Genomic DNA, 25696 nt, shown 5'->3' with positions numbered 1-25696 from the left:
GCTTCTGTTACCTCTACCGCTCCCATTGGACTCTTCAGCGCCCACTGGGGGGAGACCAGCAGAGGAAACTATGCATTAAAGGAATATACTTTTGAGTCTTGATATAATGTTACATCTTGTCTATATTATAAATGTGGGACCCGCAACATAAATCCAACACAATTATCGGCACTATGCAGCGGGAACTAAATTCCTCCCTTTGAATTAAGTCTTAGCCTAGTGTTTAAACTTTTATGTATGTTAGCCTTTTGTATCTATTACCTTTGTTTATATTCATTGACGTACTAACAAATGGACGTCGGGTTCACGCTAAAAACTGTCCGAATCCATAGGGCGTCAAAATCGCATACAGAGCGTCAATCGCGCAGCAGTCTTCGTTTATTCGATTGACAGCACGGTTATCAATTGTGCAGTACAATATATAATAATAACTTGTAAAAATTACTACAGTAAAGTGTATAAATAGGATTTTGTATCATATTTTCACTAAACAAATATATTGTGTTATCATAGTTACCATTTAAAAGTGTTATTTTGTACAGTTGTATAGTATTTAATTTATATATAAATTCATCGTGAATATAAATTACAAAAGCAAACAAAATAATTAAATCACTAACTGTCCTTTGTCTACACATTGCATGCGCAAAAGATGGAAAGAGATCCATTACGTCAATTTCAAGAAGCTTCTACAGTGTTAGGGCACGCACTGTACAAACTTTAAGGGGGTGTTTAGTATTCAATATTATGTGAAAAACACTAATACATGTGCGGTCAAAACTCAACTCCCTAGGAATGGCAGTCATTTTGATTTTTTATACTTAGTTTGCTAAACGTTTGTTCTAAAATTATCATATTATGAGAAGTAAAAGCAGTACGAACATAAAAAATATTTTTTCGGAAAGCTAAGATTAGCGGCAATTGAATAAAATATCTGTCATGTACATAAAAAAGTGAGGGATTGCCTAATAAAAATAATGAATGTAAATTTTTACCAAAAAACTGCCAAAAAAACTAAGTTTTTGTAATTTAATCCTAAAATAACCAAATTAAGGTACTGTTTTTATGTATGAATTTTAAAGTATTTCAGCTGTTCTTAAAAACACGACAAAAATCATAATCCTATGTCCACAATTCTAAAAGTTACAGCTTCTGCAACATAACGTCTCCGAGAGCGAAGTAAGTAAATTTTACAGTCTTTCTAGTAAATTGTTTTGTGTTGAGATGTAGTAAGTTAATTTGAAATAAAAAACAGTAAAAAATATTAGATTATTTATTTTACAAGAAAAAAGAAACACATAAATTATAAAAGGTGTTCAAAATGTCCGTCCACCCCCCCCCCCCTTTAGAAGGCAAGCTGCTGCGTGGCCCGATATAAAATTTCGGGATTTGCACGAATTTCTTCAGCAGCTTCACGAATGCGCGCCGATAGCTCCTCTCTCGTATTCACTGGGTTAAAATAAACTTTTTGTTTCATCCAACCCCAAAAAAAAAATCTAATGGAGTTAAATCCGGACTACGCGGAGGCCACGCATCAGTGCCGCCTCTTCCAATCCACTGTGGATAATTTTCATTCAAGTGCTGTCTCACAGCTGTGGCGAAATGAGCCGGGACTCCATCCAGCTGCAACCACATTCCTCGGAGACGTGCGATTGGCAATTCTGAGAGTAATTCCACAAACTCTGTCCTTAAAAATTCCAAAAATCTTGGGCCATTTAATCTTTCCGGCAACTCCACCGGTCCAACTAATTGGTTATTAATAATACCAGCCCAAACGTTGACAGAAAACTCATGCTGGAATGAGGATGGTCTCACTGCATGAGGGTTTTGGGTAATCCACATATGTAAATTACGATAATTGGTTATCCCCGCTCTTGTAAACGAAGCTTCGTCGCTCCATAAAATCTTTAAAAACTTTGGCTGTTGCCGCACCTTTTGATTAATCCACGCACTAAAAACTGAACGTGCTGCATAGTCCGGATCACTAATATTCTGCACGCGTCGAAAATGGTAAGGATATAAGCCTTCACTTTTCAAAATACGCCACACTGTCCAATGCGACATACCAAGTCGGAGAGCAATTCGCCTCGTGCTTAATCTTGGATCTCTGTAGATCATATTAAGAACAGTTTCTTCATCATAAACTGGTATTTCACGTGCACGTTCACCTACTGGTTGACGAATACCATTTTCTGCCAATCGCCTATGAATATCACGAAATGTCTGGTGATTAGGTGTAGGCCGATTTGGGAATCTCCTTCGGTATTCACGAACTGCTGCCAGTGCATTACCATTGCATAATCCATAGATGAAATGAATATCTGCAATATGCGCACTTGAATACTGCTGATTATTCATGACGAATCAACAATAAATTTCACTCCGAAAGCACTTTTGGTCAAGATGTGTTGTCTGAGTAGAGAGTAACAACTGACTGTTAATTGTCGAACCGTTAAGTTCCCTTAGAACTTTTTTTCAATCAGGATTGTGCTTAGGGGCTTATCTTTTGTCCCTTTTACACTTGCAAGCTGGGCAGAGTGAGCCAGGTAATAAATGGTTGAACTCATCGCCATTGTTGTAACCGAGAGCGATCTTTTGTGTTGTTAAGATACTAAGTTCGAGTAGTAAAAACTTAGAATTGTAGACATACGATTATGATTTTGGTCTTGTTTTTAAGAACAGCTGAAATACTTTAAAATTCATACACAAAAACAGTACCTTAATTTGGTTATTTTAGGATTAAATTACAAAAACTTAGTTTTTTCGGCAGTTTTTTTGGTAAAAATTTACATTCGTAATTTTTTTTAGGCAATCCCCCACTTTTTTATGTACATGACAGATATTTTATTCAATTGCCGCTAATCTTAGCTTTCCGAAAAAATATTTTTTATGTTCGTACTGCTTTTACTTCTCATAATATGATAATTTTAGAACAAACGTCTAGTAAACTAAGTATAACAAATCAAAATGGCTACCCGTCCTAGGGAGTCGAGTTTTGACCCCACATGTATTAGTGTTTTTCACATAATATTGAATACTAAACACCCCCTTAAAGTTTGTACAGTGCGTGCCGTAACACACTGTATAAACTGGTCATTTTCAATTGTTCGAACCATGAGCGATTGAAATATTTGGAACAAAGAAACTATAGAGTCGTGTTGATTTTAATCTTATTTTTAAAATGACTTTTTATTAAACGTTAGCAATAACTAACAACATATTGGTGTACTCGTTTTACGGCTAGGGATTACCTATCAGAAGTCAGAAAATACATTTGCCCGAAATAACGTTGGCTCGAATTTTCATAATGTCAAATGTATTTTTCTATGAATATTGCAAAACAAAAGCTAATTTTGGCTTTGTGCGAAGGATCATAATTACTTAAAAGCGTAACGGTTTTCGGAATTACGGATATTTGAGTTTAAGTTTAGTTGGAATATCGGTATATTTCTTATAGTACACGCTTATTTTCACATTAGTAATATTTGTATGTATGTATCTGCCCAACTCTTTATTATTTCTTCAAGTGAATTTGTACAAAATTGGACATAATAATATACAAAAAAAATAATTGATATTTACAATAAAGGTTATTCCATTACTCTTGTGTTCAAGTAATTTTCAGTCGAAGCTAAATATGGTGCATTTTGTTACGCTTCCAGTAGAAGCTGAATATGGTGTTTTTGGGCCCTTTAAATTGTTGCAAGCTAAATTACTGTAAGCAGTACTGTAATGACGTTACAATTTAAATTTAATGTTTTAGTTTTTTTATATTTCGTTCATGTCACTACGTTGGCACAGGTTAACTTCGGACATTTTTTTCGTGGTTTTTGTGTTAGACCCGACCTCCATTTTTTGGTAGGCAAATGTTTATATTACAAGAAATTATTGGCTTATTTGGCATATAGCGGGAGTCCGAATCTAAAGCTTCATCAAATGTTTTTTTATTAGTGATGTATTTTTGAATAGAGCACCATTCAAGATTTTGTGTTAACGGATTTTAAATGTAAAAAAAATTCGATAATTACAACTAAGATTTCGTAAATATACGCTTGAGTGAACTTACGGGTCATCTCTAAGTAGAAAGCTGGGGTCTTTAATAAGCTTATAATTCACATACTGCATTACTACATGAAACTAAAAAAATTTAATTTAAAAAAAATGTTGAAATATCATTATTTCACAGCTTTTTGTTGAGTAGTTAGTAATTATATTATTTAAGCATTTTTATCTACATTGAGTGTCAGTTTGTAAGTATTTGCTCTATTGAGACTTTTCGATCCTGCAGTCAAACGTATATACAGTTTTGTAGGACTATGTTTTAGTTAAGTATATTGTACCTCTTTTTAAATGCCAAAAATAAATAAATAAGTGAAAATGTTTAAGCAACCGAACTGTAAACTTCATGGAAAAGCAATCGCACTCGCTTTGCTGCGGAGGTATGTCATGGGAAATGTAGATAACTAAATTTCTAATGGGTTTATTACATCAAAGCTAATAACATTCTCAATTTCGCAGGGTTGTATAAAACCAATAGAGGTGGATGACAAAATGTATGGTCTGCCAAACGCAGTGGTGACATACGGCGTGAGCCCGAAATGCGTGTGGTGGTATCCATGCCACGCGAACCCCAGTAATCCCCCTTGTGTGCCGCAAGCTGTATGTGAACAACATGGCGTGGATCACTTTACTTGCAAATGCGATTCTGAACTTTGCATCAACCCTGATTACGCGGAGAAATATAAAGTAAATACACACCGTTTTATATAATAATTAATGTATCAACTACATGCTCCCAAAGTATAATTTATGGTCACTTTTGGTAAACATTATATTTACTTTTAGTAAATGTTATATTTAAGAAGTTAATTAATCTTAGCAATATTTATTTTTCCAACGTACAACTTTCACATTGTATTTAAAAATTCACTTGTTTTGAGCAATGATTTGACCCGTAGTCGACTGAAATACATTTTTAGGAGGGTGACACTGCGAAAGTCAGCAAGGCGTTTACCTATCCATCTTTACCTATTGCAAATAACCACACTCGCTACTGCTGTATAACACGTAGCACAACATTTAATCATTCGAAATTGTCTTCAAATAACATCGATTTTCAGGTATTTTCCAAATCTAGCAGCGAATTAGAACTAGTAGCGCTTTATCCTTTGACCGTCCAAGAAGGCGGCGTGGCTGTAATCACAACCCAGAACATCGACGTTGTATTAGACCACCATAAATACGGCGTTCGCCCTTCGGGGGTGCTACTTCACGTCGCCCAGTCTCCCGAACACGGTCGAATTGCGATTGATTTGTCACTGCAACGAAATTCGCCACAATACACGAGCTACATGGAAGGAGAAAAATCTAAACAGACATTTACACTTATGGATTTATCGAGAGACAAGGTATGTACGCATTCCATGTGAATACTTATATTGATCGGCGGTTGTATGATAAAATATTTCGTTTTATAATAAATGATTATCAAAATCCGTTTTTAGGTATATCGCTGCTTTTTCATGGCCCAAACTCACCCATTACGTGGGCGAATAACTCGTCCCAATCACTTAGTCTCATGAAAAAAACTACGATAGTTTACTTTTGACTTTTCCGTTGGTTAAATTAATCACGTGGAAATATTGGACCGTTTGAGGAAGCTCTTTATATGAGAGATACGCTGGGAATTAATAATGGATGTTAGAAAGCCGCTTCTATTACATTCGTACAGTGCAACCTACTTTTAAACCACTATTATTAGTATAATTTAAATAAGGTGTTATAGTAAATCTCATGATGAGACAAAACCTTCTCGAAGAACTACAGACCTATCGCGCTCCTGAGCCACGTCTATAAGCTGTTTTCGAGAGTCCTCACAAATCGTCTCGACGGAAGATCTGACGCTTTCCAGCTACCGGAACACACTGTTCGACAGATTTTACAGAAGTCCGAAGAGTATAATCAGCGACTGTCTAGCATTTGTGGACTACGAGAAAGCTTTCGACTCCATCGAACCTGGGCTGTTCTGGAATCCTTGCAGCGATGCCAAGTATTGGCGGTACGTAGAAGTGCTGAGACATCTGTACAGCAAGGCCACGATGTCCGTCCAAGTACAAAGCTACAAGACAAGTCCCATCCAGTTGCACAGAGGCGTGAGACAGGGAGATGTTATCTCTCCGAAACTGTTCTCAAACGCTCTGGAGGACGTCTTCAAGACACTTGATTGGACCGGATTGGGTCAATGTCAATGGCGAAATTCTCACACGCCTTCGCTTTGCCGACGACATCGTTATAATGGCTGAATCGCTGCAGGATCTGCAGAAAATGCTGAACAGCCGCAACGCTGCCTCATTATCGGTCGGTCTTCGGAAGAATTTGGACAAGACTAAGGTCTTGTTCAATGAGCTCGTCATCCCGGAGCCGATTTCGATTAATGGCGAAACGCTCGAAGTTGTCCGAGACTATGTCTGCCTCGGGCAATAGTCTCGGACAAACCCTGCAACTAGGCAGAGACAACTTCGAGCGTGAAATAGCTGGGTTGTGCAGCATTTGGGAAACTGCGTCATGTCTTCTCGTCACCACTCCCACGGTGCCTGAAGACCAGGGTTTACAATTAATGCGTCCTTCCGGTCATGACTTATGGAGCCGAGACGTAGAATATGACGGTGAAACTGGCTCACAGACTACACGTCGCTTAGCGAGCTATGGAAAGGTCTATGCTGGGTATCTCGTTAAGGGACAAAGTCCAGAACGAAGCTATCCTATAAGACTAAAGTTGTGGACATCGTCCAGAAATGTCGCAGAACCGATGAGCGATGGAGTAGACGGGTTCTCGAGTGGAGACCACGTCTCGGACGTGGTCTCCACTCGATAACCCGAGAGTGAGAGAGAGAGAAGGTAATGTAGGACGTCCCCTTGCAAGATGGACCAACGATCTGAAGAAGGTCGCGGGTAGTGGTTGGATGCGGAAAACGGGTGATCGGGCACCTTGGCGTACACTTGGGGAGGCTTATGTCCAGCAGTGGACTGCAATAGCCTGATTGATTGATTGAATACATCTCATGAATATGTATTGCAGGTTCGTTATGTCCATGACGGTTCAGAGAATCATCAAGACGCAATAGTTCTCGACATGGAACTTATTCCAGAGGCTAAATTCACACTACCGAGCTATCTGCAAGGGAGAAACACGTTCGTTCTCCATGTCAACGTCACGCCGGTCAATGACCCACCCGTCCTCAATTTGCTGCCTGGCAAAGTGCTAAGGTTGACACAGGTATGTCATATAATTAACGAATGACTTAAAAATTTCCTCCCGGAACGTCATGTACTGAAAAATCATATTACCCAAATATAGACAGATAGATAGATGTATCATGTATCAAATATACGACTATTATGTGGTATTTAAAAAATATGTGTAATAATTATTACGTCGAATTTAGAAGGTCCATTTCTTTGTGACCCACATATCTTAGGTTCACAATAGATATTGCATGTCTCATAAATGAAGCATGTATTAGTTTTATTATTTAATGACCTTTAATTGTTTCAATTTTGTTTTTCAGAGTGTTCCAAGCGCTTCAATTAATTTTATTTTTTGCTTTTGAGTAGTTGCATGTTTATTTTAATGACACAAGTTCGTCGACACCCGTCTAACACTATATAGTGTGTGAGTATTTTGTTTGTAGAACTACTTACAGCTTTTAAAATAAAAAAATAATTATTGGTTTGCTTACTATTAATTTAGAGCTCAATACCCGCTTTCTAAATTTTTAAGCGTACTTTTATAACAATTTTTCAGTCATATAATTTTCTGGGCATTTCAAACTAACTGTAATAATTTTTTTTCTAACTGTTAACCAATTTCTCTCAGACAAGGTCTATTGTAATGTCAGCTTAAGGTTCATTTTTCACCTAGTAAAACAGTGAAGATATCTGAATCTGCTGTTGGTTCTTAAACCAGAGCCCATTATAGATGTTTCAGTGCATGCAAAATTGAGCAAAAATGCTGGCAGATGAGACCGAAGATTTCTATAGCGGTAATCGAAAAAAAAAAAACCCCACAATTCTATAATACTTGCATGCATATTGCGTTCAATTTTGCCCATTGAATCGTCTATAACCCATCATTCATCTGATTTCTTATCAATATAGCATAATTATTTTTTGTAGGGTACTCGAAAGGTTATAACTTCGGATATACTCAAAGCTGAAGATCCTGATACGCTTCCAGAAGATCTCTTGTACACTGTACTTCATGGAAGGAATGAGGCGAACAGGTATACCATTTCTTTATCAACGTGATAACTTCCCTTGCCCAGACATTGGTCTTCCAAGTGAAGGACAAAATAAAACCATAGTATACTATAAGACAAGTATGGTAACTTCATACAAACGTTGCAGCGCGGTTTACATGCACACATTAGCATAATTTCACTATGCACTTGCGTTGCATAAAAGTGGTTTTCCACCGGCGAGGCGAAACGAAAATAGAAATCTCGTCAGTCTACTTCCACCAAAAACTCGCTCGAGATCACGCTGTGGTTGTGGTTAGCGACTGTACTCCAAAATCTTACCATTGTATTTTTGTAGTAATAGCCATCGCGAGCACGTACGAAACATCGTGTTTCACTTGCAGTGTATAATACTCTATGTAGGCAGCATTACAGTTCAATATTACGTTAACAAATATTTCAATTTAAGAGAGAATTGAAATTTTGCAATACAACTTTTAATCCTTGTCTCGACTCGCCATTTCTCATCTCGCCTCGCCGCCCGGTGGAAAACCACCTTCACACTGGTCGTTCTAACCCGCCTTTCATTATTATGCGAACGCACAAATACAAGCCGCATTGTTACTTTGTACGAAGTTACCATACTTTTCTTATTTTACTATAATAAAACCTTCCATGAGCTATCAAAGGATAACTAATTTAAGCAAATGTGAATGGTTAGTTTGAATTTCGTATTGTATTCTTTGCACCGATCAATAGCTTAAAATGGAGCTATACATGTTGAATTGATTTTGATTGGCTGATAATCGAAAGTCTCGTCTGAAATCCATAACATTTCTTTGTTTGCTTATTTGATGTAATATCACGATCCGCTATACATCCCAGTGTCATTGACATTTCGTCTTTCAAAAGTTTGACAGGCAATTGTTAGAAACAGTGGTCGCAACACTGTCCAAAGTTATATTGATAAATAATTGGTAGAAACAGTAGTGTTGTCGGTAGCACTGAGACAGAAAGAAGAAAAAAAGCTTTCTTTCGTTAACTACCAATTATGCGAAAATCGTAAAAACTTATTTCGCCTTACCAACGCCATCTAGTGGCTATTAGATTACATAGGAGCGTGACGATCCCCTTAAATGTAAATAGTACTTTTGATGTCGTTTAAATCACAATGCTTTCTATGAGGTAGTCTACATTTACTCCGATGGCATCATTAAAGTGAGACCTTGCTTTGCATATCACTTAAGGCTCTCACTTTCAGAGTGTCAAGGTTTCATTTTTGGTGTATTATGTGTTTGATACAATAAATAATCTTAAATAAAATAAATAATGTTTTATTTTTGCAGTGGTCACATTGAAATTTCCGGCCAGCCTGTGGACTCCTTCACCCAGCAAGATGTAGACAGTGGAATCATATCCTATGTCCATGGAGCTACTGGAGATAAGCAGTTGAACAAAACTTCGATAAGACTGACCTTGCAGGTTTGTATATATTTAGGCGTTACGAATAACCTAAACAACAGAACACAAATGACAATCGGCTGTTTTAGGCTATAATAGGACGTCATGTCTGTCACTCATACCCGTGTGAATTTGAAGTGTGACGGAAACCGCGCTTTATATTTTGGTAACATTTACGTCTTGGTATTGTATAAGTGCAATATTTATCAAAGAACAATGGCGAACTCCCACATAAATTTTTGTTGATATAGCCTGTATGCATATGCAATGTGTGAAAATGTAAAGTTTAAATTATTAAACAAATTTGGTTTTGAGTTTACTATTCCAAGAAGTTTGGAATTAAAGATATTCCAGTTTGAAGTTTTGGAGGGATACATTGGGATACGACTTATTTCTATATCTTAAAAATGTGTTGAACTGTTTGTTGAAATGATTGAAGTATGAAACTTCTTGGGTTCTCACCAAGTAAGTTCAGGAACAGGCAAAGTAAGTTCCATAGCACTTTTCTGAACCTATTTGAAATGAGAAACCAAAACAAGTTGATAGCAGTAAACAAAACTGATGATTTTTGACTGGACATCTTCCTTTGTAGCTAGGTACATAATAGGGTATTTATAAACTTATAACTTTTGATATTTGTTTTTTCATTATTGATACAAGGATTTATAGAAGTATTTTGAAATTGTAAGGTATTTAGAAATAGTATCTAGAGGATTAGCCTCGTGGTGCCGTTTACCCCACAGTGGTATTTGACTCTTTTATAATATTCGTAAATATCAAATAGTTCGTACTTTATTTTACTTTCTTACTTAATAAGAAGAATACACATCAAATTTTCATACCTGTAAAGGCTTTTCAGCCTTTACAGGTATGAAAATTTGATGTGTATCTGTTCTGACTGTTCGTCGTCCAGTACATTTAAGATATTGCCAGAGTCCGTCAGATATCTTTTAGGTGCTCTTGCACCGCGGTAATCATCTTCGGTCTCCAGATAATTAGCCATGAAGGCCTCAAAGTCGTCCATTATTAAAATAATTTAATACAAATTTATAAACAAAGCAAAATAAAGGTAGGCAAACACGTAAATTGAAATTTTAGTACTAGTAGAGCTCCTTGTGAAAGAGTTCGTCCAGTGAAGCACTGCCACCTTGTCTATTTCTGCCGCCAAGCACTAATGTGAGCATTACTGCATTTCGGTTTAAAAGGGTAAGGGTGCTGGTGAAATTACAGCCACACTTGTCAAGTTATATCTCAGGCTGACAGGCGCAGTGGCGGTGCCCATAAGATCTATTCAAAGCTCTGAGTGGCACTGCAACTGTTAGGGATAGGCGTGTCGCTTACCACCAAGCGCACGACTTTTTCGTCTCGTCATTTGGTATTATACAAAAAGGTAAAATAAAAAAAAATGTCAGAGCTACTCAAAAGAAAACATGTTTCCGAGTCAGGGGGGCTACTCTCGATCTCCGTCCGACATCCGTCCGAAACAATTACTGTCAATTTACTATCAAATAAGTAATATGCGACACAATCAAAAGACAAGTATCCAGTATGAAGCTTCATTCGCATCACGCGTCTTTTCATTTGGTCAAGTATTGCTTATTTGGCAGTTATTGTTTCGGACGGATGTCGGACGTAGATCGAGAGTAGATCCCCTGATTTAAGACAGCTAAAGACTGGTTTTATGTAAGTGCGATTTAACTCGATCCTGAGACCGAAATAAGATTGAGCCGAGTCGTAAAAATCGTTCATAAATACCAATTAATGACTTGAGTCGTTCTTGAGACTTGTCTTTGTTCATAAATACTGGTGTGAATCATGATTTCTGAATGCCCATGTTTCTGTTTCACATGTGAAACTTTTGTTAATGATATTAGACATTTATTTACTTTTGGTCACCAGGTATCTGATGGGATAGAAACAAGTGGTCCCGGAGTGTTGAGGATATCAGTAGTACCACTTCAAGTACGTTTGGTTAATAACACCGGACTGCAACTCGTGCACAACTCGTATGCTATTATTACTGCTGACAATCTCACCTTTACCACTAATGCAGACGAAACGAATGTGCAAGTCAAGTAAGTATCATATTTGAGCAACTTATCGCATTAAATGAAAAGTACTATTTTTTTGGTTACCTATCAGTAGTTCGAAAAGACATTTTCCAGAAATAACGTTTGCTCGAATTTTCATAACCTCGAAAGTAATTTTGAGAGGAAAGTGTTTTTTCTTTTAAACCTAACTTAACCTAACCTAATCGTGTCTTTACGATAAACATCCAACATATCCTGAAAGAACAATGGTTTCGTTATGATTCGGTTTTCGGTGTAATGAACATTCGAACAAATGTTATTTCGGAAAAAAAAATCGAGTTTGTGATAGGTTACATTTTTTTAATAGACCTCTTGGTACCTTTATTACGAAAGTTAAGCCCCTATAATTTTCGCAGGTATGACATAGTGAAGCCCCCGCAATTCGGTGTCGTAGAACGGCTGCGCGTGCTCGATGGGACTTGGCAAACAGTGGATTCATTTACAAACGAAATGGTAAATTTCGGTAAAGTTCGATACATGCATCTTCTAGGTAGTCCATCCCACGACGAATTCAAGTTCAAAGCCTCTGTTGGAACAATACGAACCAACACACTTTATGATTTTCGACTGACCTTCATCAAACTCGAACTCTATCAAGCAGTCAACGAAGAACTGGTACTAAACAACTCGCGAGAAGCTTTCATATCTTCACAACATTTGAAATTTAAAACGAGACCACTAGATTTACCAAGTGATAGAATTTTTTATGCCATTATAAGGCCTCCCAAGTATGGTATACTGCATCTTTCGTCAGGAAAACATCACCTACAAACGCACAGTACTTTCACTCAGCAACATATTGATACCGACCAGCTCTGGTACAGGTTACATAGACGTGCGTATTCCCATATACAAGATGAGTTTTCATTTGTCGTTGGTGCGACAGAATGCGAGAATTTTACAGGAGTAATGACCATAAGACATACACCTGGATCGCTTAGTACTGATTACAGCGCGGGCCGCGTCCATACCACCTTAGAAAGACTGCAGGTCATGGAAGGTTCCAGAATGGCTATTCCTGCCACACACCTCAATTTCAAAACTGACGCCGTTACCAATCTTGTTTTCAACATAACTCACTTGCCCAAGCACGGTAAAATTGAAGTGATAAATGATAATTTGAAAATTGTAAGAGATAATACGACGTACTTTACGCTACAAGAACTGAACTCTGACAAAGTGTACTATGCTCACGATGATTCTGAAAGTAGACATGATTCTTTCCATTTCATGGCTTTGAGTCCAGAACCGGAGGATTTCCAATACGTAGGCGTCTTCCATATCGATATTATTCTCAAGAATGATAACAGTCCTATGCGAGTGAACGACAACGTGTTCCACATTGTACATGGAGGCGCAAGACTCATTACACCTCGAGATCTAAGCTACATAGATGCTGATTTGGATACAAAACCATCAGATATCGTCTATACAGTACAAAGATATACTAAAGATCCCCCGAACGGAGGTATATTTAGAGCTGATAATCCTTCAGAACAAATAGCGCAATTCACTCAAGACGATGTAAATAAGAATCTCGTGCTATTCAAACATCAAGGTAAAGAGTATGGGAAGATTGCATTTTGGATATCTGATGGTCTTTTTGATGTGAATGGAAATTTGGAGATACAAGCCTCGCCGCCGTTCATTAGGATGTACCCTACGAATGGTTCTATTGTCGAGAATGGGAAAGCAGTTGTTATTACGTCTAACGACTTACAGGTTCGTTTCTAATTAATTGTATTTTGTTTGAATATCCTAATGTTAAGACTAATTGATTATTTTCACATCTTTCATGTACAGAAAAATACACTTTTGGATTATACAGCATAATCCAAAAGCGTATTCTTTACATCAATGGCGGGCACCTCTATTAGTTATTTAAGGCTGTCTTTAGTTATTTTTTTATTTAAAAGTATTCTGTAGCTATTGTACTTACAGGTGGATACAAACATGAATTGCCTTGAAGAAGACTTTCGATACGATATAATCCAGGAGCCTAAACACGGCTCTATTGAAGTAGGAGAAGGGCAGGGCGCCTATTCTTTCACCCAGCTCGACGTCGCAGCGGGACGTGTAGCATATAGACACCGAGAGCCTAAAACACCTACTGACCAGTTCCGGTAAGTATTACTTGTCTGTATTTTTATTTGCAGGATTGTTAGCCTACATGAAGTGCCAGTTACCAGCAGGTTTAGCATGAGCCCGAAGACAAAAGTTATCTCTTCTTCGAACTGTCAATTTTCTCTCGAAAATGATGAGAAAATTGACAGTTCGAAGAATAGATAATTTTTGTCTTCGGGCTCATGCTAAGCCTGCAGGGCTATTCAGGAGATGGCAAAACTTTCTTTTTGTTTTACTTTAAGAATATGTAAAAGCTAGTGTGTGAATATGAAGGAAATGTGGTGTGAAATCAGCCTGCAAAATTTGTTTCAACAATCCATTTTTTGCATTTCATTAACTTCGTGCTTTAAGATATGAGTTTGAGAAAGTAAGGCGTTGTGTGCTATTGTGGACGAAAAATGTTTTGTTACAATAATGCAAAAAACATTTATATGAAACGGTTATTCATTATTTGTTAGACTGCGCACACATACAAACGGTGTCAACGTAACCATCAATTTTTTATTACAATTGTTTCTCCCAGTACGGACGAGATTAGAGGCAGCAAGCAAAGCTAATTGCATCAATTTTTAATGTGTGTCTTTACTATACAGGTTCAAAGTAATGTGCCTCGACACATGGGGCGAAGGAATGTATCCGATAAAAATATTTCCGTCCTGTTATTGGGAACCACTCAGGGTAACAGTTAGCAAACCGCTTATCGTCGAAGAATCTACTAGTGTCAACGTTACGAGAGATGTGCTCGAGGTAGGTAGTTCTTTTTATTGTTAAAGGTATAAAGTGCTAGGCTATCTGTTTATTCGTCAGAGATGTCAAAATACATAACGTATTATTATATATTTTGCTTACATTCGAAAAATCTATAATATGATATTGATTTTTTTAACCGACTTCAAAAAAAGGAGGAGGTTCTCAATTCGATTGTGTTTTTTCATTTTTGTACGTATGTTACATGAGAAGTCTAAGATTTTGATGATAATTTTTTTTTGTTGGAAAGAGAAAGAAAGTTCAATTTAAATTTGAAGAAAATATTCCTCGGCTAATGGTGGCAATTCAGGGGACGCACTCGGGTTCGCGCACGTTCTGGTAACAGATTTCAATAAAACTTGGCAAATATATGTAATTTCACGAAATTTTGAGGTCGGATTTTTTAGTACTCTGTACTGAGATTATTTAAATATTGTGGTAGTTTCTGAGTTTATTTCATTTTAGAATTTCCGTAAAATTGTAAGTTTCAGCTATACACTGTTTTTTTTCCTTGAGGCTTTTCCTCATTATTCAGGTCTACCATGAAATACGAGGCAACGATCGAAGTTCGTCATTTGGCACAAGTATTTGTGGATACCTTAGCCCAAAACGTCAAATGACAGCTATCGTATCGAATTGTGGCATTACTTTCATCGTAAAATTAACATTTGTACTACACGTATGATCTTCGTTGTGGACGTAATCACGTAGTACAGTATTTCGTGGCAGACCTCCAGGTCTTTTGGTGTCAACGATCACTATCTTTTTTTTTCACAGGTTATGCATCCGCAAATCGAACCATCAAACATAGTGTATCAAGTAACAGAAGGTCCCTACCATGGATGGTTAGAAATCACTTCTACGCCAGGCACTATAGATATCGAAAATTACGACGAGCCGGTGCAGACCAAAGTTTTCGACCAGTCAATAATTAATGTCAACCGCCTAGTCTACGTACAATCAGGCGTAAATCGCACCAGGGACAGGATTAAAATGGACGTTACCAACGGAATAGTGTGGCTCAGAGATGTTGAATTAACCATAATCATTATCCCAGAACATTTTTATGTCGTTGCATCGAACCTTACTGTCGTTGAGGGAGAACCGATTAGTATAAAACCAGATTTATTCCGTACTGTCACAGAGTACTACAGAGGCAAAGTCGTCATGTACAAAGTCGTTGAGAAGCCTAAGTTCGGTAAGATTGTCATGGCTGATCAAGAACTCAACGTATTGCCTGTTTTGAAGTTAAATTCTGGAAATATACAGGTACGCACATAGTAGTTTATTATTATTTTCGAATCTCTCATTTCAAATAAGACGATTTTGGCAGTCTCTGTTAAGGACTAAGAGTGGTTACACGCGGCGACTTTTAGCAGCGGTGCAAAAGCGCGGTTGCAAACGCGCGACTGCATCGATACAAACGCGCGATTGCATCGATACAAACGCATATGGCGTATAGTTTCCCTTGTAATTTGGATTTTAATTATCTGTTAAAGATATGTCACTATACATTCTACGTCAAATTTCTTCTGGTCTGGGTATTCCGAGAAGTGCCCCAGAATTCCGTTGTTCTAGTACAGGGAGTTTGAGACATGCTATTGGCTTGGTTTGTTTGGCATTTATTAAAAACATCACACAGATTAAGCGTTTTACTACAGCCTTTATATGTCTCTACCGTGTTCGAGGATCCTTCAGTCTCCGTTGCTTCCACAGTGATTGAGTTTTGTGGACGATATATTCTTGCGCTTTTAAAAGATCAATAGAAACTGCATTTAATTAATTAATTTTCTTAATAATACTGTTTTCAGTACGTTAACGACGGCTCGGAAGAATCATCAGACTTTTTCAAAGTAATTGCTATAACGGAAAGCAGCAAGGAGAGCGAACCGTTCCAAGTTCGAATCAATATCGTGCCTGTAAACGATGAGACACCGATAGTCGCTGCGAATACCGGTCTCTGCGTGTGGGAGGGCGGCACGTTCACCTTTACCAGGAACGAACTTTGTAAGTCAATTGTTTCATCCTTAGTAGTGTGACTAGGAGTTAACAGTTCAACTGGACATCATGTCCAGGACTACGCCTTTGCTATATCGTCTGTGAACTGGCAACCGGTACTGTCTCAATTTTGACAACTTTACATTATGAAGACTAACATTTTTTTGTGTCATTTGTATAGCATCTGGTTTATTAAATAAAAATGCGTAATGCATGTGTGATAAAAATATTTAAAAACTACGTATTTTTATTATAAAATCAGATGCTATATAAATACGCAAACAATTCTTCTCTTCATCCTGTAAAATTGTCAAAATTGAGATAGTACCGATTGCGAGTTCACAGTCGATATGTTTTTGGCGTATGTTGACAGTAAAAATGAATTTTTAAAGTGATTGTCTTGGGTTTGCTAAAAAGTCCGTGCGGTATCAAAGTATAAATAAAAATACGTAGGCCATGTTGATCCACAATCTTTTCTTATCTTTCGGATAATTTTAGAATTCCCCTTTCATAAAAATTCTTGTCTTTAGAAACAGTGGGTGAGATAACATATCCCAACGGAATATTCAATAGTTTTTAACGAATTTTTAAAGATGTCTGTGCTTTGGCGTTGTCGTGATGAAATACGACACCAGATTCAGCAGTTCTGTACGTTTTTAATGAATTACAAAATTAAAACTTTCTCGCCTATTGTTGAAATAATATTATTTTTAAAATAATTATACACAATATAATGTACATTTTTTTGTTTAAAGTTAGCTAGTGGCAAAGCGCACAGACGTTTTGGCCAATCCATTACATTATATTTGTTTAGTTATCGCAAACATTCTGCCTTGCTGATTCCTTTTATTTCTGATAACAGATGTGAACGACATTGACACTCCTCTAGAAAACGTGACAATTCAAGTGGTGGACATCGTGTCTGGATACATAGCTATGAAGGGCGACCTTGAGACCCCTGTAAATCACTTTTCACAAGCGGATATTGACAATGGCAAAGTCATTTTTGTACACATGAGTAAGTGTTATTTTTAGAAGCAACTTCAGCATCGCCTACAAATTTAATTCCAAAAATAACTGACAAATGTGGCATTTGCTATCATGTTAAAATTTCACACACTGATCATAGTGTGTGATATACATATATGGTTTTATTCATTTCAGATGGCACTAAAGGAAAAATGATTTTCAACGTAACAGACGGCTTACACGAGCTGTCTAAAATTACATTCCTCATATCTACAAAATCGGTGTCGCTAAAACTCATTCGAAAGCAAAATCTCCGCGTGTTTCCACTGATGAGAGAACCGTTAAATAATTACCTTTTAATGTCTAAGTGTTCCGATCACACTAGAACGATTGTCTATAAAGTTGATCGAGCTCCTACTCTAGGGAGATTGATTATGATGGCAGGAGATACACACCATCGTACTGTGAAACAGTTTACTCAACAAGATGTAAACAATTCTCTTGTGTACTACGAGCACACTCACCCGTTCTCGGATCTGTACACAAATGATTCCTTTATCTTCACTATTGAAGCGGCGTTAGCTAAACCTATAAATGATCAAATATTTAACATTGATATTTCTGTGTCTTCTGGTGGTCTTGCTAAATTCATTCATATTCCTCAAATAAAAGTTGAAGAAGGTAATAAAATTCCAATTAAAGTGAACGTGACAAATGTTATTGCATATTTGGAAACACAAGCAGGGTTAAGACAACCTCTGATTGAAGCCCAGTGGTCTCAGCCAATGCATGGCGAACTCAAACCTTACATGACGTCATTGACTCAAGCGCAACTCGAAGGTGGAGTAGTGAACTACGAACACGATGGTTCAGACACTGTACAAGACAAAATTGACATGGCACTTTATCTTTTACCAGATTACGTAGTGCTTTGTAATGTTACCATACCTATTAATATTATAGCGGTCAATGATCAACCGTTCAGACTATTAACTGAGACACCCATGATACAAGTGGTACAAGGAGAAAACTACACTTTGACTCGTAACGATTTGCTCACAGAGGACGCCGATACTAAACCTTCGGGGATTCAATATGATATAATCAGTGGCCCCACACAGGGTAGAATAATAATGCTGGATAAAAATCAATCAATTGACGAAGCACAGTCCATTAGCAAATTCACACAAGAAGACATTAACAATGGCAAAATTATATACGAGCACTCTGGAATGTTGCAAACAGCTTCTTTTTATTTCAGAGTGTGGGATGGACAGTTCAAACCTACTTACACTGTATTCTCTATAGACGTTATACCTGTTGCATTGAATGCTACATCTTTACGGCCATTGTACTTGCAGCAAGGCCATAACATTGCTACTCTTACCACAGAACAGATATATGTAGAAACCAATGCCAAGAAATCCAATGTCTGGTATAATATAACGCGACAACCCCAATATGGTGTAATATATGTCGGAAGACAATCCGTTAGTAATTTCTCTCACAAAGATTTGCTAGACAGACTTGTAAGGTATATGCAAAACGATATGTCAACAGCTAACGATAGCTTCGAACTCATAGCCTACGTTCATAATAGTAACTCTACCCAACCATTTAATTTAGATGTAATTGTTCAACCATTGATGTCCTTAAATGATTTAGGAGTTGAAAGTGGCAAAGTAAAGATAACCTTAAACGTTATGGACGCGTCTAGCCTAGCAACGTTAACGGCCAGTGATCCTCTTTTTAATATAATACGTAAACCAAGACACGGTATTATAAAGAAAATCATCAGAAGTTCTGGTGGAAAAACTAGTGCAAGAGAGCGAGAAATAACATACTTCACACACGAGGATATAAAAGCTGGAGTTATTTACTATGTTACGAAGAAAAAAATCTCTGAATTGAATGGTGTCGAAGATAGTTTCAAATTTTTACTGTCTTCGACTATGTTTCAACCTGCTGCGGGAGAAGTAAAGATCTATTTAGGAACCCGGCTGAAGAAGGATCTGCCGGGGCCCAATGATCCCGAAAGTCACGAGGGGGTACCTGTAAGTTAAATTTTTATTGTACTGACTTTTATCGCGACTGCCTGCCTTATTAAACCCTGAACCTTTAGCGTATGCGGCATCTTTTTGAAAAATCTAATTTTTTTAGGTGGCAAATGGCGAAACAGCATCATACTACATGATGATTCTAATGGCTTTGTCCGGGACTATCCTAGCCATCGTGGTGATATTTGGGCTTTTGAAATGCCGGCGGTACTTGTTGCGAGATCAAAACGCGCTGGCTAAAATACACGGGCAGACGCAGGGAGTCGCTCCGATACCCCTGCCGCGACCGCCAGACCATCTTATGCCATCGCCAGCGCAGGGCACGCCTCCCATTAAGCGGTATGTAATAACTGCATTAAAGAATAATTTATATTATATATTTAAACAAGTGATAGCTTAGTTTACCTGAGTGGTTAAATAGGCCGTATTAACTGCCTACTCTTAAGATTGGCTTATGGACTATATATGAGTTGATAAATAAAGTGAACAAGTTTTGAATTCATAATAACGTAAATACATTTTTCCATAGTTACGTGTCGTCGGAGCAGTCGGTCCACACTAGTGCAAGTACGCCGCTGCCGTCGGGCGGCAGTGTAGCGTGCAAAGTGACGCCGCTTTCCGACGCCGCGTTGCCGGACCTCAATACGAGGTATCCTTATGGCACTGAGGACCATACTGACGTGAGTATCTGTGCTCTTCAACTGCAGAGTTACCTAACATATTGGGCTCGTAAATAAGCAATTTTCTTATTGTGATTTTCTTTTGGCTGTTCTATGAACAAGTAGCTTTTACTATGGTTAACAAACTTGAAACAAAGACTCTTGCAATATTTGTTTTCCGAAAGAAACCATCCTAAATTCCATAATAATGTTGGCAGGCGGAGGACTGGAGTAGCTACGAGGCGAGCGAGTCGGCGTATCCCATCCGAGCGGGCAGTGTCGCGCCAAACCCAATGCTGCGCCGCAACCAGTACTGGGTCTGACCCGCGGACTCTGCAACATTGCCGAGGGTGCTTAAGCGCGGTAATACTGTTTACACTTGTATTTCTATACATTGTCAGATGACAAGTTATTATGTATTTAATTTCTTACCGTTTCAACAGTGACTAAAGATACAGACGCACACTGCTTTGCCTAACCTTTGATAACTTAACAAGAGCCGTCTTTGAACGAACACGAATGGCATGAACGGGCGTTAGCCAGGTTCGTAGAGAATAAGCAGTTCGCTTGCGTGGGACTTTTAACCATATGCCTGTCTTGCCGTATTGAAAGTTGTCGAAAGCTATCTGTCATACTAGAAACTTGTGATTGCAAATTACTTTCTTGTTATTTGTCCAGTAACCCTAACTGCGCGTGAAAGCAAGAGCGTGACTCTGAAACGATGTCATCACCAGCGGCGTGTCGACCTAGTTCCTACTCCATTTCTCCTCAGTAATTACCTCGTGTCGAACGAACACGAAAATTGTGAGATTACACTCTAAATAATTCTAATTACGATGTGTGACATAACTTGCATAGTATTAGTATACTTTGAAAGTTGCTGGAACAGCTACTTGTTTCTTCTATTTATAAGACCAATATGTGATATTCCTTAGCGGACGATTTATTGGTATAAGAATGAAACAAGAGCTCTGTTTTAGCGACTCGATTATATTTAATAGTTCAAAATCTTAGGTGTGTGCGATGTCCTAACTGCTATGAATTTTGTGACGCGATGCGATTATTTAACATCGCATTCTTCGTATGTTACACAGTACATTTTCTTTTTAATAAACAGAAGATATTCTAGTTGTCTCGTTAGGACATGAGGTTAGGTTATTTAACGCATTAATATCATTCTGCTATACTATAGTTATTGACTTCATCATTACAGACGAGACAACCTCTGTATTGATGGACTTCAACACTGGCATCTACACAGTAATATGTTCCATTTAATGAGCGTTATAAATAATGGTAGGGCTACCAACACACCTTGCAGCGATTCATGTATTTTATCTATTCGCCTATTTGTAACTTGTTTCGGAATTTCTCTATGGTGCAAAACAAAGCCAATGATAGTGCCAAAGCTTGTTATTCTTAACTAGTTTTTATAAGGTTATATGAATTTAATTATATATTTTACCCATATTATTCATTATAGTTAATCTGTTAACATAATTGCCAGTTAGTTTATACCACATTTAATCAGACATTTAAGGAACTGTAACTTTACGTACGTATGTATTGCAAAAAATGTTTTAGATTTTCTATTTCTACGTACAATCACGAACAAAATACAAATACATACGTTCGTTTGTGTTGATACTTGGAGTACCTGAACGCCAACTTTTTATTTTAGGAATGAGAATGCTTAAATAAGTCTCCTTTCTGTTTTTTTAAACAGTGAGGGCATAAAAATGAAAAGAAGTATAGTTACGAGTTCCACACATCCTTCTTTATAATATTGATAACTATGTATAAAAATTTAGTCTCACCGTGTTGAGGCGCACTGTGTGTGGGGCCTCACAAGTTTTGTATAAACTTGTGTGTACTGGTAAAATGGAATTAAATTTTTTGCAATGTATTCGCATGACGTCTGTATAAATGTTCTAGACAGCTTTAACTCAAGTTGATAAAATAAATATATACTTTCTAGTTGACTACTTTACTGATCATTTGTTATGGGAGTGGCAGATTGATCATTTCAATTTGGCAAAGAATGCCGACAAATAGCGTAAGTTTAATTTTTATGTACTTAACGTCACAGTTATTGTTGAAGTATTATAGAGTAATTGCACACGTCTGCAAGTTGTATACAGGGTTATTATTAAAAAACTAACAACCTCTCAGGACCTTAGCACTAATATCTTGACAACAATTTTTATTCCGTGACTTTTTAGAAACGTAATATTTTTATTAACGATAATATTATTGTCGTACTATCTGACACTTCTTAGATGTGTATTTGGTACTAACGTAATAAATTCAGACGTGCAATCGATGTCCCCCACACTCGCTTCTGCGTTTTGCACAGATTTATAACCGTTTAGAGCGATCTATTTGAATATATTTATTTTTGTATGAAAGTAAAATCTGGTGAATTATTAAAAGTCACGGAGCAAAAGTTACTGTTTATGATGTTAGTAATACAGAGATTATACCTGCGAGATTGTTTGTCTTTTACAAATAACCCCGTATATTGCTAATTTGATATGGGAAATAGTTCTAAGTTATACTCCAAGCACGCGCTTCGAGTATAACTTAGGTGTCAATGGTTAAGACACCTTTATATCGGAGCAAGCTAAACATTTGGGTAACAACAACAACTTTGGCTCATGAGTACTATATACAAGTAAGAAATTAAATTCTTTGTACGTTGAACAAAGTTATTCATAATTAACTTTAAAATGAGCAATTACGACGACCGAATGTGTGAGTGCACAATGTAGAGAATATGACCACTACGTCAGGCAAATTTTGCATTCGTGTGCCATTTTCAAAGTATTGTTGAGGCGGATCTGGACGCGTCTCCACCGACTTGGTGATGCCAAGTTCGACGATGTACCCATAAGTATGTGTAAAAAATACTATTTATTTTTATGTTAAATGTTATTAATCTGTTCACATTACTATGGTGACCAGTTGCTGCTACTGTAAACAGGTCAGAAATTCTGTAAAATATTGCTCTGATGTAAATGCGCCTTTAGATATTTAGACAATTATTTCATCTGCTAAGACTGCACAATTTCTTACAAAGAACATAATCTTCCACCAAAACACCACGCTAGAATTATTTTACAGCCATATGCGGACAACGGCACGTCGATCTTTACATAAAAGATTAAAATTTAAATCTATGCAGCTTATTAGAACATGGAGTCAACAGCACGTTTAGCACCTTGAAAGGTGTAAAACGTGCTGTTGACTGAACATTCTAGTGTCCAGTTTAGACCGATGATATATTGTTTATACCAAGTTTTCCTTGTTTTAAAGCGGATTGATAGTATTTATAAAAGATGTTAAAAATGGACACTTAATATTTCATGGGGTGACTCTACCAATGATTCTGAAAAACTATTCCCTAAGAAACCTACAACCAGTTCTAGACAATTTGTTTTCTATTCATTGAAAAGACAATCAACAGATTCGAGTACTTTTATGGATAGTTGTAAGTTTTTTTAAGCAAGGTCTCTGAGAGTATTTACTCCGTACCATTTAATAAAATTTCTTATATACTCTTTTAACATCTTTTTTAACACTGCAGGTTTACAAAAATAAATAGGGTCCACTTCGATTAAATGTCAAAATGTAACTTGGACGGTAAAGCGTGTTATGACATAAGAAACTGGTGCCATTTGTCTTGTTCGAATTAAAATAATAGAATATCATCTGGATAGATATAACACGTTTAAAAGGTTTGTCAAGTACATTAGTGCGTATTGAAATAATAGATGTAAAATCAAAGTGTCCTATTTTATTTTGAATAGTATATAATTGTTAGGTTAATGCTAAATCAGTATAGCTAAATTTATAACACAAAGAGCTGGCTATATAATGTTTTAGTTTTGTAGAATATCCGGTAGTTGCATACGGTGCATCTTAAGTACAATTACATACATATAGATGCTAATGGCGTGTTTACACTGGGTCGACTCCCGTCTTCGGCAGACTACTTCATATTGATTTGGTTATTCCGACGAAGGTGGGATTCGACTCGCTATTTACAACGAGTCGACTGCTGCCTTTTCGATAAACAAAGGCGGCGCAGTCGAAGTGCTGTTTACACGGAGTCGACTGTCACATTCGTCGATATAACCAAGTCAACATAAATACTAATTTTCGTACGATAAATCGATCAAAACGTTCAACAAACTTATCGTGTAGGTATTCTCTGGCACTTATCACGCACCACTAATTTTCGTACGATAAATCGATCAAAACGTTCAACAAACTGATATCTGTCCTTATGAGAATAAAGGATCGTGTAGGTATTCTCTGGCGCCTATCACGCGCATCGTGGTGGGATGCGGCCGACTCGTTGGAGCTTGGTTAACAGTCGCTTGCCTAAGGCGACCGAGTTGCCTGTAAGTGGTTAGGTCGGTAGCGAATTAGAGTCGTCAAATGACTTGCTTAGTGGTTAAATACGGCGGCTTTTAGCAGTGATGCAAACAGTGGAACGCGCGTTTGCATTGCAGTTGCTATCGATGCAAACGCGCGACTGCATCGATCGATACAGTCGCTTTTGTTGAACAACGAAAAATCTGTATAGGCTTATGCACATTATTTTGTTTTATTCATTGTAAATTTAAAAGTGAAATTAATAAATACATTAAATAAATAAATTAGTTAATTAATTAAAACTAGCATCACGTTTGCATCGTGTTTGTATCGTTTGCATCACGTTTGTATCTTGTTTGCATCGCTGCTTAAAGTCGCGCGCGTGTGTAAAGGTAGACGAATAGCGACTGTATCGCTGCTAAAAATCGCCGTGTGTAACCGCTCTTAGTGTTTACATTGAATAGGTTGCCGTCTTCGGCGGGCACGCGAAGACTACCTGTCCACCCGGTGTAAATGCTCCATAAGAAAACGAATGAGTGAGCAATAGAGATTAAATAGAGATATGAAAATGTGCCTACAATAGTGTTACCTATGTTATAGAATTTCCATTGCTGGTTTTTAGAAAACAGTAATACTTCAATCCAGCGCTATACTTCTCTGGCTAAATTTTGATAACAGTTTCATAAACAACGGATATCAAATAATTTTGCAATATTTAGGGTAACCGTACTAAATTAAAAATAATATGTTATGTTACTCTGTAAGAATAGAAAAATCTTATAATGTTAGTAACCTGAATTGATTAATGCAATTTTTAAGCGAAACTAAAAATAACGCCAACTTCCTATGTGCCATTTTAAAAGTAATATTGTGGTTTTATATTAAATTAAGTTGAGAATTGTCTATTAATTTGTACCGATTTGGTAGTTAATGGATTTTTTAATAAAATATATAAATAATACCAACGTTTTTTA

At 37.1% G+C, this 25696-nt stretch overlaps 1 protein-coding gene across 1 annotated transcript in view; it reads left to right on the top strand.

Moving 5' to 3' along the window:
* LOC113228689 (chondroitin sulfate proteoglycan 4) overlaps window positions 1-25624 on the top strand; it is a 33390-nt gene extending 7766 nt beyond the window's left edge. The window contains exons 8-24 of the mRNA XM_026462045.1: window positions 4519-4746; window positions 5121-5408; window positions 7079-7276; window positions 8176-8282; window positions 9584-9719; window positions 11598-11773; window positions 12145-13510; window positions 13730-13911; window positions 14506-14659; window positions 15437-15928; window positions 16471-16666; window positions 17520-17675; window positions 17822-19680; window positions 19787-20022; window positions 20213-20363; window positions 20561-20705; window positions 21021-25624. Coding sequence (XP_026317830.1) covers window positions 4519-4746; window positions 5121-5408; window positions 7079-7276; window positions 8176-8282; window positions 9584-9719; window positions 11598-11773; window positions 12145-13510; window positions 13730-13911; window positions 14506-14659; window positions 15437-15928; window positions 16471-16666; window positions 17520-17675; window positions 17822-19680; window positions 19787-20022; window positions 20213-20363; window positions 20561-20665 — 6030 coding nt within the window. The 3' untranslated portion in view covers window positions 20666-20705; window positions 21021-25624. The remainder of the gene's footprint in view (window positions 1-4518; window positions 4747-5120; window positions 5409-7078; window positions 7277-8175; window positions 8283-9583; window positions 9720-11597; window positions 11774-12144; window positions 13511-13729; window positions 13912-14505; window positions 14660-15436; window positions 15929-16470; window positions 16667-17519; window positions 17676-17821; window positions 19681-19786; window positions 20023-20212; window positions 20364-20560; window positions 20706-21020) is intronic.
* Window positions 25625-25696: the final 72 nt, after the last annotated feature.

The sequence above is a fragment of the Hyposmocoma kahamanoa genome, unplaced genomic scaffold, assembly GCF_003589595.1.
Source record: "Hyposmocoma kahamanoa isolate Upper Pololo Valley unplaced genomic scaffold, ASM358959v1 100021, whole genome shotgun sequence".
NCBI classification, from domain to species: domain Eukaryota; kingdom Metazoa; phylum Arthropoda; class Insecta; order Lepidoptera; family Cosmopterigidae; genus Hyposmocoma; species Hyposmocoma kahamanoa.
This window is presented reverse-complemented; position numbering and strand designations above follow the sequence as displayed.